At 41.7% G+C, this 13,383-nt stretch overlaps 1 protein-coding gene across 3 annotated transcripts in view; it reads right to left on the bottom strand.

Moving 5' to 3' along the window:
• Nucleotides 1-13,383, bottom strand: part of NELL2 (neural EGFL like 2) — a 155,021-nt gene that overhangs the window by 117,119 nt on the left and 24,519 nt on the right. For all 3 annotated transcript variants that reach the window (XM_075428504.1, XM_075428506.1, XM_075428505.1), the window contains exon 4: nt 92-265. In XM_075428504.1, the coding sequence (XP_075284619.1) occupies nt 92-265 (174 nt within the window). The remainder of the gene's footprint in view (nt 1-91; nt 266-13,383) is intronic.

Below are 13,383 nucleotides of genomic sequence, written 5' to 3'. Positions count from 1 at the left end.
AATAAAGTCCCAAGTTGTTATCATTTCATTTATTCAGAGCTGGAATGTTCCAAATGTGACAACTTCTTACAAAACAACACTCTTTACTTACTTATTGCAGTCCACATGTAAAATCAAGTGAGAGGCACTGATTGCTAAGGAAAGCCTGTGCCATTTATCATCTGCCAAAATGTATGGGAATACTTCTGTGTGGGAGCGATGACTGCCTGAACGATAATGCAACCTGATTTCATTTCGATGACCGCTGCTTTCCAGCTCCAGGTACCTGTACCATAAATGCATCATCATGTCATGAACCATTCTTATCAGCACAGCATCATTTTACATAACACAGCTTCTCATTATCATACAGGAACTATTTAAAAGAGAGAATGACAAGCAAGGAGATACAAAGATGAGAGTAGACACTTTCCAGATTTGCACTGCATGCTTCTTCTTAATAACACATAATAGCAGGCTCCAACTTTCATGTAAGTACACAAGATCCCAAGCCAAGTATTTTTTTCCTCTAAGCAACACTACTTTCCACAACATGATCTGATTGGAAATATAATTACCCTATTATGAATAAATGCCTCATATCCTGAGAGCACAGTAAGTATACTCCAAAGGCATGAATGCACAAAAAACTACTCCAAGTTTTGCAGTGGGGACATCATTAGCCATTACCAACCAGGGAAGTAAGCAAGAACTGAGACTGGACTCTGCTTTGTTTGCTTTCGGATGTACTGTTAACATCTCCTTTCACTTTTCATAATGAAATTTCTCTAAAGACAAAATCAAGATGTGCTAACTCTTCAGAACAATTTATATATGTGTACATTTTTTCTTTGTTAAATAAGTATGTGTATTTGTGGGGTGTGTGTGTATATATACACATCTATACCTATACATATATACATGATAGAAAAACAGCACTGCAGCTGTTTAGTGCACCACACATCAGATTTGCAGATCGCAAATACAAGCTTTGCTGGTGAAATTCCAACAGATCAATTTAAAAAGCACCCCATAACCAAACTTGGAACTTACTCAGACAGGCCTATTTCTTGCATATCAGACCTCTTCTGGGAACAAGCTTGACAAACCATTTATCTTCTAAGTACTAAGTTTCTTATTTTAAATACCTCCTCTAAAATGCTTTTAAAACAGGAAAGAAAAACAGAAATGGAGATTCTCTATTAATCATATGCAACCTACAGCTAAAGACCAAGGAAAACAACATAGTATGTAGTGAGAGCACAACTGGGAGAACAGACAATTCATTTTTGTCTATTTTTGCTGCTGCATCTGCAATCAGGCATGACAGTGGTTTGTAGTCTGAGTGCACACGTGTCTTAGGGTGATGTCGTTTACTTTAACAGACTATCTATATTACAGAACAGACAAGACAATGATTGTCATTTTCAAGAGTAAAGACGAGACCAAATCAAAACGATCTTGTACAATCATTATCCCTAGGAGAAGGTTGAGCTCACTGTACATCTTTCCTTCCTTTAAGGTGTTTCACAGTGGAACATGCCTAGCAACAGCACAAAAACAATTATTCTTTTGCAAAACTGGCAAAGAGCAATTTCTTCTTCCTCCTCAGTATTAACAAAGCAGTTAACTAGAGTCAGCAATAAAATTTATAGTCTGAGATAATTTACCTCCTCATAGCCCAAAAATCATTTTTGCATTGGCAAGAAGTGTAAACTAATTGAAGGCCTGGCTGGAAAAAAATTGGGTGATAGTGGCAGGACATCAGTCAACTTAATAACCTCCTTCATAACTCAAGCTTCAAGGATAAAAATAAGGTCACTCTCAACCTAACAAAGAAGAGGAACACTACAGAACTGGACTGCTCCAGCAACTTCTAAGTTTCTCCATCCAGTTGCAGACACAATCTGGAAAAAAAAAAGGGATGGATACGTTGAAACATCATCTCCTGGTAGAATCAACAGGTAGCTCCTACTCTCTTCAAAGTCAATGTCAGAACTGATAACAGGACACAGAGATGCAGGTAGGCAAGGAACAAACTACACCTGTAAACATACAGTCAGTACAGAAGGTATAAAATGAACACTCATGTTGGCCATTATGCAGCTGAGAGAAGGAAACCTCTGAGAACGAAACATGCATTTCCAAATAAAATGAAGACATCGCTACAAAATTTCAGGAATTAAGAACTGCTGAGAGAGGATGCTGACATTTCACGATGCTGCAATAAGCAAGGAAAACTTTCTACACGATGCTGTGCAAAAATTGTGGGCACTTGGGATTTTGTTTTAACTGTGATTAATGTACTGTTTTGAGAGCCATAGGCAATCTCTTGTTTTTCCATTTGGTAAACTAACAAATACATCTACCTTCAAAAAGCTTGATGATTGTTAGAAAAATGAAAAAGAAAATAATCGTCATTAGGAGCATTATTAGGAGAATAATTTATGGTTTACTAATAATCTGTAAGAGCAGCCGGAAAACACAATTAAAAAAGCAAGTGGAATGACAGCCAGAACAATATTCCTTTCAGTTGGAACTAATGCCATGACACTGAAACACAGGGAAGCCAAAGTGAATCACTTTCACTTCAATTTTTACAAAATACTGTGCTTGCTATTCCACTTTTCCAGGTATGTTTAACTGCCTGGACTTAAATGGCTCTGGCTCAGCCTCATGAGCTTCAGAAGATGGGACAAGCCTCAGTACTGGCCAACAGATACAGGTGGAAATGCAAAGTTTGCCCGCAGTGAGGCTGCTCAATGCCATCTGTGAAGCTGTAACACTTGGGTACCTGCTTTCCAAAGGTTTGGAAGAGTCTTTCAGAAAGTAAACTAAGCATAAACAAACACACCTGGATTTTAAAAATTCATTTATAGTGACAAAAATACTCCTTACTTCTCTGTACACTCAAGATTACTCCTCTTTTGAGAGAGAAAAGAGGGTGATCTTGGTTCCTAAAGGACTTTCTCCCAAAGGAAACAATAACTGCACTGTACTGCAGTCTTCTCCTAACCAAGAATCTCGCTACTGAAAAGTCTCAGGGGAACTTCAACAGCTGAATCACTGGTTCCTTGTCCACGCCAGCCCAGTCATTGCAGGGAGAGCTCAAGCATTCCCACTACTAACATCACTACTGCTTTTCCCATCAGCTCCAAGGCACTCTTCTACGCTGCAAAAGGCAAACTGCTCTTGGAGTGAAACACAAACTGTAGTGAGAAACACAGTACAACAGTAGAACCTGCTTCCCCCTTTACTAACGTCCAGGATCTCTGTGGTTGTTTAATCAATACCAGCCTACTTGATTTTAACCCCAAAAAAACCACATATGGTTTGGGTCAAATGGATTTAATTTAGTAGGGAGAAGATACGTGCTTAGATTTACTATGTTTGACATACAGAGAAGAAAATGCCAACCTGAAAAAAGGTTGTTACATCTCCGCAGATAACTCTGTGCATGCACAATAATTGCAAAGGCAACAGCCAAGGCCACTGTAAGATCAGCTGCTCTGCTTGGAAACCAGCCAGACAGCAATCCCTGCTGTACTGACTAAGGCTGAGCCTATCTTGGTAAAAGGAAAAAACTTGTCATAAATGCCCCAGGGGAATTTGAGACAGAAAACAGTGGTGTTTTCTCTGTTGCCCAGCACTGATCCATCCTAACTGCTGGGTAAGACTTGACAGTCAGCAGATCTGCTCAGCTGCAGAGCTGCTGCTGCCTGTCTCGGCGAAGTGCACGTGGTCTGCATGAGCCTGCGCAGGACCTGCTCTTCAGCCTGCGACTGACCAGCATGGTGGGAGACTGTGGAAGCAGGAGTCCGGATGTACAACATAAAGCTAGAGATTTAGGAGGTGAAACACTAGGCGGTCCTGGTGTATGCGGTAACAGTCTTTGAGAAGAGGGGAGATACCATCCTTCCAGCCAACAGCCAGCATTGGCAACTCCAAGTCTTTGATGGCTCACTCGCTCATGTGGCATCCCTGGTGACACAGAAAATCCACACTGTAACTGCCCATGCTTACTCCAGGCAACCAATAATTTCAACTTCAATTTACAGCACGTAGACCAATGTCTTAGAAGCTAAAGGCAAGATATCATGTCTTCTGCTTATTAATTTATTACAGGTATTGGGCTTTTTAAACTTATGCTACTCACATTTATAGGTATAGCATTAAACGAGTTCTTCACAGCTCTTTGATCTACACCAAGAAGAAAAGGAAACCCAATAAAACGAAAAAGGAGAATGTACTTAAGATAAATTAAAGAATTAAAATCAAATTAAATTAAAATAAAAATTAAATAAAGAGAATTAAAAATATTTTTGATACAAAAGTTCTTGCTTTTTTGTTAGGTATAATTACACAAAACAAACAAAAAAAGAGACCCTACTCAGTAGACCCTATTCAGTGCAAATGATGGCTACCACAGCAGTAAGCAATTCTGCTGCATGTAGATTATGAAGATGGAAAGGTAATTCACCCCACACAGCCACCACATTCAGCAATGCGTTACTTGCTATTTTCTCTGGTATGACGACTGGGCAGTCAGGAGTGTGAGCCTTATTTTTCTATTTGGAAGGAACACTTAAACTGTTCTGAAACATTAACTGGGAGTTTTTACCACTTGGTGCATCCCCTAGAACAATATGGCACCAAAATATCCCCATATGAATTCCGAATGTTAAGTGGCACTTGCACTATAGCTGTAAAAACCTAGTCCCCATCTCTCACACTACTGCTTAGCCTTATTGGCTTTTCCCTTTCCCCTGACTATCTAGAGCTCTACCTAGGCAAGAGATGACTGGTAGTTTAGCCAGGGAGTGATAAATAAACAACTGGTCTTCACTTCTCTGGAAAAGTTGGTAGCACTTAGTGCAAGTGCACAGTGGGCAGAAAGACTACCAGTTCAGCTTCTGCCCTTTTTTTTGCTGAATACCTTTTAGAGCCAGACAAGAATTTTCTAACCTAGGATATTTTTGTTCAAAAATGTTCATCCATTCATTGAAACCAAGTCTTTTGACAGAAACAAACATTCTTGCAGCAAGGCTTGTGGGGTCCAGGATGAAATGCTCATTAAAATGAGAGACAGACAGAGCAAATCGAAGACTCTCAGAAAGACTTTTGCAAATACTCTTTAATGCCACTGTTATTAGCTATTTGAAAGCAGATATCCCAAGCGAAGAGAGGTTGTAATCAGAACAGGGGATTTCCCATATCGAAATGGAGTGCACAAACAAGGGGACAGTAAAACCAGTCTCTTGGGTCGACCTGACAAGGCTCTCCCGTTATGCAGAATTCATCAATCAAAACAAGTCAGGCACAAGACCAACCTAAATCCAGTAAGTGCTATGCCTATACTAACAAATAACGTCAGAAAGGCCCATTCCCTGGCACTGAAGACAAACATTAACAGTGGTGCTCTGCTACAACTCTCATTCATATGGGTGCTCTCTCCCACTTTTTCCCTGAAATGGGTGGGTTTTGTCCACACAGCCTGTTGGGAACAGTCCCTGGCCAATGCCACTGCACAGACCGTGCCCTGGCATCATCTGCAAGGGGGCTAATTTCAGGAGACAAAAGCATGCCAAGGAAGGTGCTAGCAATTATGCAGAATGGACAACAGCAGGCCAGTGCTCCAGCCTGGACACAGTTTGGTTTACTAGCATAGCCCCTGCCAGGCACTGCCAACAAAGCGTTTTATTGCATCGAGGGGTGGAAGAGAATGCCACGCCTCAGGACACTTGTCTCAGATGGAAAAGAACCAAGTTTTAAAGTCTCTGCTCCAAATCAAGCAAAGCAGAGATTAATGGGGCAAGGAAAATGCCTCTGAAGTACCCCAGCCAGCGAGCTACTGATCATTCTGGCACTCACACCTCTTCTGCTGTTTATTTTCCTCTACCAAAAAAAGGTCAACCATTTCAGCTTTGTCCCAGCATGACACTGCTCATCGCACTGGATAGCTACAGAGGACAGCTGGGGTGGATGCAGGTGCATTCCTGATGTGCACAGGAGTCAGAGACCCATGCTGGGACATGCAGTGAGGAACACCCTCCACATTGGGATGTTCATGGGAGAGAGCAGCCAGGCAACAGATGACTGGAAGGGCAGAGAGACACCCATACACACCCATTCACCTGCACAGACCCTCCTGGCTACTGCACAGTGCTGCAGCTTCCCTCTGGCCAGAAAGAAGCCACAGCTCAAGGTAAGGAGGGAGTGGGAGACTTGCAATGCCATGATGTGGAGGAGGAGGCTAGGAAACAAATGCAAGTGAAGCTGCTCAATTTCTTTTGATCCCTGACCCCTTCAGTGTGTGTACCCTATCCAAACTAATAAAGCATGCGTGAGAAAAATGTCAGTGAATTCATGGGACCTGATGAGATGCATCCCAGACTCCTGAGGGAATTAGCTGATCACAGAATCACAGAATCACAGAATAGTAGGGGTTGGAAGGGACCTCTGCGGGTCATCTAGTCCAACCCTCCTGCTGAAGCAGGGTCACCTACAGCAGGCTGCACAGGACCTTGTCCAGGCGGGTCTTGAATATCTCCAGAGAAGGAGACTCCACAACCTCCCTGGGCAGCCTGTTCCAGGGCTCCGTCACCCTCAGAGGGAAGAAGTTCTTCCTCATGTTCAGATGGAACTTCCTGTGCCTCAGTTTGTGCCCATTGCCCCTTGTCCTGTCACTGGGCACCACTGAAAAGAGCTTGGCCCCATCCTCCTGACACCCACCCTTCAGATATTTATAAGCTGATGTAGTTGCCAAGCCACTCTCCATCATATTTGAAAAGTCATGGCAGTCAGGCCAAGTCCCTGGTGACTGGAAAAGTGAAACATTGCACCCATTTTTAAAATGAGTAGACAAGAGGACCCTGGGAACTACTGACCCTTCAGCCTTACCTATGTGCCTGGGAAGATCATGGAACGGATCCTCCTAGAAGCTCTGCTAAGGCACATGGAGGACAGGGAGGTGAATTGAGACAGCCAGCATGGCTTCACCGAGGGCAAGTCCTCCATGACCAACCTAGTGGCCTTCTGTGATGGAGTGACTACATCAGTGGACAAGGGAAGTGCTACAGATGTCATCTATCGGGACTTTCATAAGGCCTTTGACAGGGTCCTCCACAACATTCTTCTCTCTAAATTGGAAAGACATGAATTTGATGGGTGGACTGTTCAGTAGATGAGGAATTGTTTGGATGTTCGCATCCAGAAGGTAGTGATCAATGGCTTAATGTCCAGAAGGAAATCTGTGATGACTGGTGTCCTTCAGGGATCTGTACCAGGACGAGTACTGTTTAATATCTTCATCAGTGACACAGACAGTGGGATTGAGTGCACCCTCAGCAAGTCTGCAGATGACACCAAGCTGAGTGGTATGGTCGACACATCTGAGGGATGGGATACCATCCAGAGGGACCTGGACAAGCTTGAGAATTGGGCCCTTGTGAACTTCATGAGGTTCAACAAGGCCAAGTGCAACCCCCTGCATCTGGGTCAGGGCAACCCCCAGTATCAATGATGGGGGTTGACAGCAGCCCTGCCAAGAAGGACTTGGGGGCACTGGTGGACAAAAAGCTGGACATGAGCCAACAATGTCCACTTGCAGCCCAGAAGGCCAACCGTATCCTGGGCTGCATCAAGAGAAGTGTGGCCAGCAGGTCAAGGGAGGTGATTCTGCCCCTCTGCTCTACTCTGAGACCTCACCTGGAGTCCTGCGTCCAGCTCTGGAGCCCTCAGCGCAGGAAAGACATGGATTTGCTGGAGCGGGTCCATAGGAGGGCCACAAAGATGATCAGAGGGATGAGAACACCTCTCCTGTGAGGAAAGGCTGAAAGAGATGGGGTTGTTCAGCCTGGAGAAGAGAAGGCTCCAAGAAGACCTTATAGCAGCCTTTCAGGACTTAGAGGGGGCTTATAAGAAAGATGGGGACAGACTTTTTAGTAGGGCCTGGAGCGATAGGACAAGGGGTAATGGTTTTAAAGTAAAAGAAGGTAGATGTAGACTAGATATAAGGAAGAAATTTTTTACAATAAGGATGGTGAAACACTGGAACAGGTTGCCCAGAGAGGTGGTCAATGCCCCATCCCTGGAAATATTCAAGTTCAGGCTGGACAGGACTCTGAGCAACCTGATCTAGTTAAAGATGTCCCTGTTCACTGCAGGGGGGTGTGGACTACATGACCTCTAAAGGTCCCTTCCAACCCAAACCATTCTATGAATAAGACCTTGTTTCTACCAGCATCTACCTCATCTGACTTCAGTGGGGCTGCTGTGATCTGGAAGCCTTTGCTGGCTTTGAAGGCAAGAACTTGCCTTTCACCTGAGAGATCTCTCCATCACCTCCCAGACTTTGAGCTCAGCTATGCCCCTAAATCAGGGAGGTGAAATCTTGCCTTCCCCACCCACAGAATCTAAACTCAGCTTCTGCTGAGTTTACCGCTATGATCCAAGAGCCCCTGGTTATCACAGGAGCAAGATATTCTGGATCCTCAAATATTACTGCTGATGACAAGGCGAGGTTCCCAGCCAGCCTTCCTGCAGTACTTGCAGGAGCTCAGCAGGAGCTAGAAGTAGGAGCTGAGGTCCCACTGAGCTTCACAAAGCACTTCCAGAGGAGCTATTCTTCCAAAACATGCTAGCTTGACCTTGCCAGGATTCAAACCTGGTGTTATGGCACATCATCCACGCCGTCCCTGTTCGAGCTGTGAATATGAAATCAAATTCCCAAACACGGAAATACTTTTTGAAACACATTTCTTGCCTTTGAGCAATCGCTGTCATGCTTTCCATCTTTCTCGCTTACCTCATTTATAAATATATATGTATTCCCATTTTGTTCTTACTATCACACAGCCCCGTTAATATCAGTCTTGCCTGTCTGAAGCTTCCTTTTCTGAGAAAAATCAGGGACAGAAGAAACTTTCCCAGATCAAACACTGTAAAAACAAATGCCACAAACCATCCATTTCACTCTCTTTCTAGACATTGTTTCTCCACAGAGAGCAAGAGAACTGCAAATACAATAAACAACTTTCCAATATATACATTAGTTTACTGATATGGTAAAAGCCAGTTTCAACCTAACTCTTCTCATTTCCCACCCTGGTAGAATACAGATTTCTTTGTTATTTATTTATTAATAGAAACCCTTTCAAACAACAGTAGAAGAATAACGATATCTGTCAAAAATCGCATTTCAACTATTTCAGTGTCACAGGCAGTGACAAATCTTTTGTCTCCTATTCAAGTAGGTCTGTCACTAGTCTCAACTCAAACTCTGGGCTCATATAAGCATTTTGTAACAAGTTCTTGACCAAATCACCCTGGATTAGTTGGCACAATGATGATTTACATCAGCTGACTTGATTTAACAGAAATTACAGGAAGGTGGTTTTAAGGTGGTTGTATTACAAGAATTTACATACTATTGGCAGGTTTTTTGTTGGTTTGTTTTTTTTTTTCGGTCATGAAGTGTAAACTAAACTGAAGCAAAAAAAAAACCAGGCAGTGGTGACAAGGCATCAATCAATTTAATAACACCCCTTATAACCAACACTTCAAAAACCAGATCATTCCTATTACGAAGACATTAAACTGAGTACAACACAAACTCGCTGCTTCACAAATATTTCCCTCCAACCACACACCCGGGGACAGAAGTTAATATTCCAAACCAACAGAAACAAGGAACCTTTCTCTTTTGGGGTAGAGGCAAGAACTCAGCCAAACATTCAGTGCCTACATAGAGAATCCTTTGTCCCACAGAATCTTCCCACGCACTAGAACAGCAGTGAATGAATGAAAGAAAATACCTTTTTTTATTTTGACACCTTTGATGAAACATGCAAACTGCATCAAAAGAAAAGGCAGCTGACACTAGAGGAGTTTTAAATTGCTAAAGGAAGTCAATTCAAAAGCAACTGATTGCTATGAAGAAATTTTAGAGAGTTCATAATTATTGTCAGAATAGTGAGAAACAGCAACTAAAATTTACTACCAAAAAAAATAAAATACAGAACATCACAAGCCTCTATTCTTCCAGAAAAGAGCACTAATACTTCAGCACAGAACAGTTTAAAAAGCAGAAATAAGCTGTTACTACTCCTTTATTACCTAATGCCTGCTCTGCAAGTAGTGATGGGGAGGAGAAAAGCACCCTTCAAACAAAACCAACATAATTCTGTAGTATTGGCTTAAGTGGTAAATATTGAAAGTTTTTCTGAGCATAATGCGTTTGCAGCACATTTTGTGATGTCGGAGAGAGGACTTTATACTGCAGTCTAGAAATACAGACATTAATAAATCAAAAGCAGAGAACACACAGTTCCACCTCTATTTTAATACAATGGTCAAATGACAGAACAAAATTTCTGCATTGGGAGTTCACCTCTGGCAACTTATCTCTTTGTACAGCTAAATCTGTTAGAGAAAAACTGTCACAATTTCATCCTAGACACCAAAGAGGTCTGAAACTGCTATACAGTACAGCCCATTCGACAGCAGATAATCACAAGACACCAACAGCTTTGAAAACAAATGCTAAGGAAGGCAGAAATTTAATAAATTAGTAGAGATACATAATTAAGTGTAGGGAATGCCTGTCCACAATATTCAGTTGATTTTACTGCTCTGTTCCAGGATATAAAAAGCATTAATCAAAGGAAAGAACAGTTAAACTACAATCACAGTACCACAGAAGGACTGAGGTTGGAAGGGTCCTCTGGAAGTCATCTTGTCCAACCCCCCCTGGCTCAAGCAGGACTACCTGGAGCTGACTGCCCAAACAAATCCCATTATTTCATCCTTTAAGGGCCCTAATACGCAGTATTTCAAGACATACGAATATAACTTCAGTTGCATAAAGCCATCTAACCATGAAGGGAGCGAAAAGCTTTATTACATCACTCCACTGTTCACAATTAAATGAAAATATACGATGGAATAGCGAGACGTAACATACATTACAACCCTGTTGCAGATTAAAATCATCTCTCTGCTGATTCGTCCATCAAGAAGAAGCTGAGAAATTCAGAAGTGAAATGAGGAGGATAACACAGCTTAAACTAAAGGCTGAGAGCAAGCACACAGTAACCAGTGTTTAACAGTGCTTCCACTCTGACTTACAGCATCACTTCATTAACATCATTCAAAATATTTACCTTGTTATTATAAAGCACAATGCATTTTAGGCAGGGCACTCTATGTGTTCAAGGTGATGCTGTCAAGTTAAGAAAAGATTTGTAACTTCGATCTTTTAAGATATGTGCCATACATAAATTTGCCCAGAAATGAGCATTCAGCTGCCTGAAACCCACCTGAACAATCACTGATGTGCAATTTGGATTCCCTGACACCACGAGACTTTTCTTGAAAGTATCACTTCCAAGCTGTACTCAGAACTACCATTGCCTGAACCCCTCAGCTGCTCTAGTCAGTGGGGAGAAAAGCAATCTCTGTGGAAGAGTATGAGCAAATTAGAAAGGGATAGTTACAGGTATGGTTTCAGATTCTTTCACTTGAAGACCAGTTTTAAAAGATTTGAATATGTAAAATACTAGATAAAAGCATCATCATTCTACAAGGGGAAGACAGCTTTGATACTCAGCTGGGAGAAGAAAAATAAAAGATTTTAATGCAGTAGAAAAAGATTACTATATCAGCAGAAAATCCTTTCAGGATTTTCCTTTCACTACTTTTTGTGGCGACAGCAACAGCTCAGCCTCAGCAAACACCCAGGTCTCAGAGCTGCATGGAGAACTTCTGCACCTATTTCATAGCCCAGGGACAGCATTCACCACATGATGTTAGAGGGGAAACTTTGGAAGCGCAGTCCTGTCAACTGAAGACTCAAAGCCTTAAGTAGTTGCACAACCATATCTCAGCAGAAGTATTCATTTCTGGTGTTCCTCAAAAGGGAACCAGCAAAAATGAACAACAACAAAAAAATCCCATAAAACTAGACAACACAGACTGAATCAGTAAACTCTGAATCATGTAAACTATTTTAAGTATACAGTTTTAAAGAAAATTATTAAATTTTAAAAGTAACTGCAATTTAGGAAATGTCCTCAATTGTTGTAAATTAGTGTATTTGCACTGAAGTCCCTAGATCCATACAAAGAGACGATGAGTATTTACTCTGATTTAATTTCAAAAATGCATAAAATACTTCCCTTCCTACCAAATAAATGCATATACATTTTACCACTTTTTAAACAAACTTTTCATTTTCTTGTACCCTAAAAATTCTTCTACCGTAGAACCATTAGTTGTTACGAAACCTCCGTAGAGCGATACATATGCAAAGTTACTTGTGTGATGACTGGTTATATCCTTCAGTTACTGCCACCTCCAGCCTTCCTCACCACCATTCCACTCCCTCACTGCAGAAAAGCAAGAGATACTGACTTCTGTAAACTAAGTATATAGCCAGCTGTGATCCTATCCCACAAGGCAGCAGTTCAATACTTAGTGCAATTTTTCTGACATCAGAGGAGTTACACAAGGCAAAAGCTGGTGCAAAGGTGTGGAGTCAGGTCTGGCATCGCTACCAGCTCTGATGACTGCTGTGACAGACAGTTCACAAGAAATTGTTTAAGAACTAAGGGACTGTTACAGACAAGTCCCTGCTCAGAAGTGAGCAAGGTCAGAGAAATGGAAATCCAGCACTGAAGCAGCAGTTATTTAACGTAACCCATCCAAATGCTTCCTTTTAACTTCCACATTCTCCTGTCTTTGTTGTCATTTATCACAAAAGAAAATGAAAGCCATAAGAGATACTATAGGAGACTCAGAGATGCTAGCCTAATTCCAGTACTACCCACACCTAAGTTGGCCCTCATTTTAGCACAATTAAATTGAACAAACTCTACTCTGGCACACAGACATCTTTCTGTACATCCTAGCACAGAAGAGACCAGAATGTGTTTATTGAAATCTTACGGGAACATCTAATTTAATAGCCACAAGTCCTTTCTGGCCATACTTCTGCTGAGACTAATTTTACACCCGCTGAAGATAACAAAGACTTTCCCTGACTGTAAGGGGATCAGATTAGGTCTAACATTTCTAAAACGAGTTCTTCTTGTTTCTTTTTAAATAGATTACCTAATATTCTCCAAAAGACATGAAACATTCACGAGTAGATTGTTCTTTAGCTGCTTCATCCAAAGCTGACCTGATAAGTGACTCTATTTGCCTAAATAACCTAGAAGGCTTTTTTTCTTCCTCTTTGCTTATCCAAAGGCTCACAAGGAGACCCCAGTAACAAACATAAAGCATATATCCATATAGAAAAATTGTAAACACTAGGCATCCCTTAAGTGGACTTAGTAAGGTCTCACTGGCTAAAATAGTGGTAGGAAATTTTTCAGCAAGGTGTGAACTGGGTATTACCTTCAC

This window comes from Opisthocomus hoazin, chromosome 8 (assembly GCF_030867145.1).
Source record: "Opisthocomus hoazin isolate bOpiHoa1 chromosome 8, bOpiHoa1.hap1, whole genome shotgun sequence".
NCBI classification, from domain to species: domain Eukaryota; kingdom Metazoa; phylum Chordata; class Aves; order Opisthocomiformes; family Opisthocomidae; genus Opisthocomus; species Opisthocomus hoazin.
This window is presented reverse-complemented; position numbering and strand designations above follow the sequence as displayed.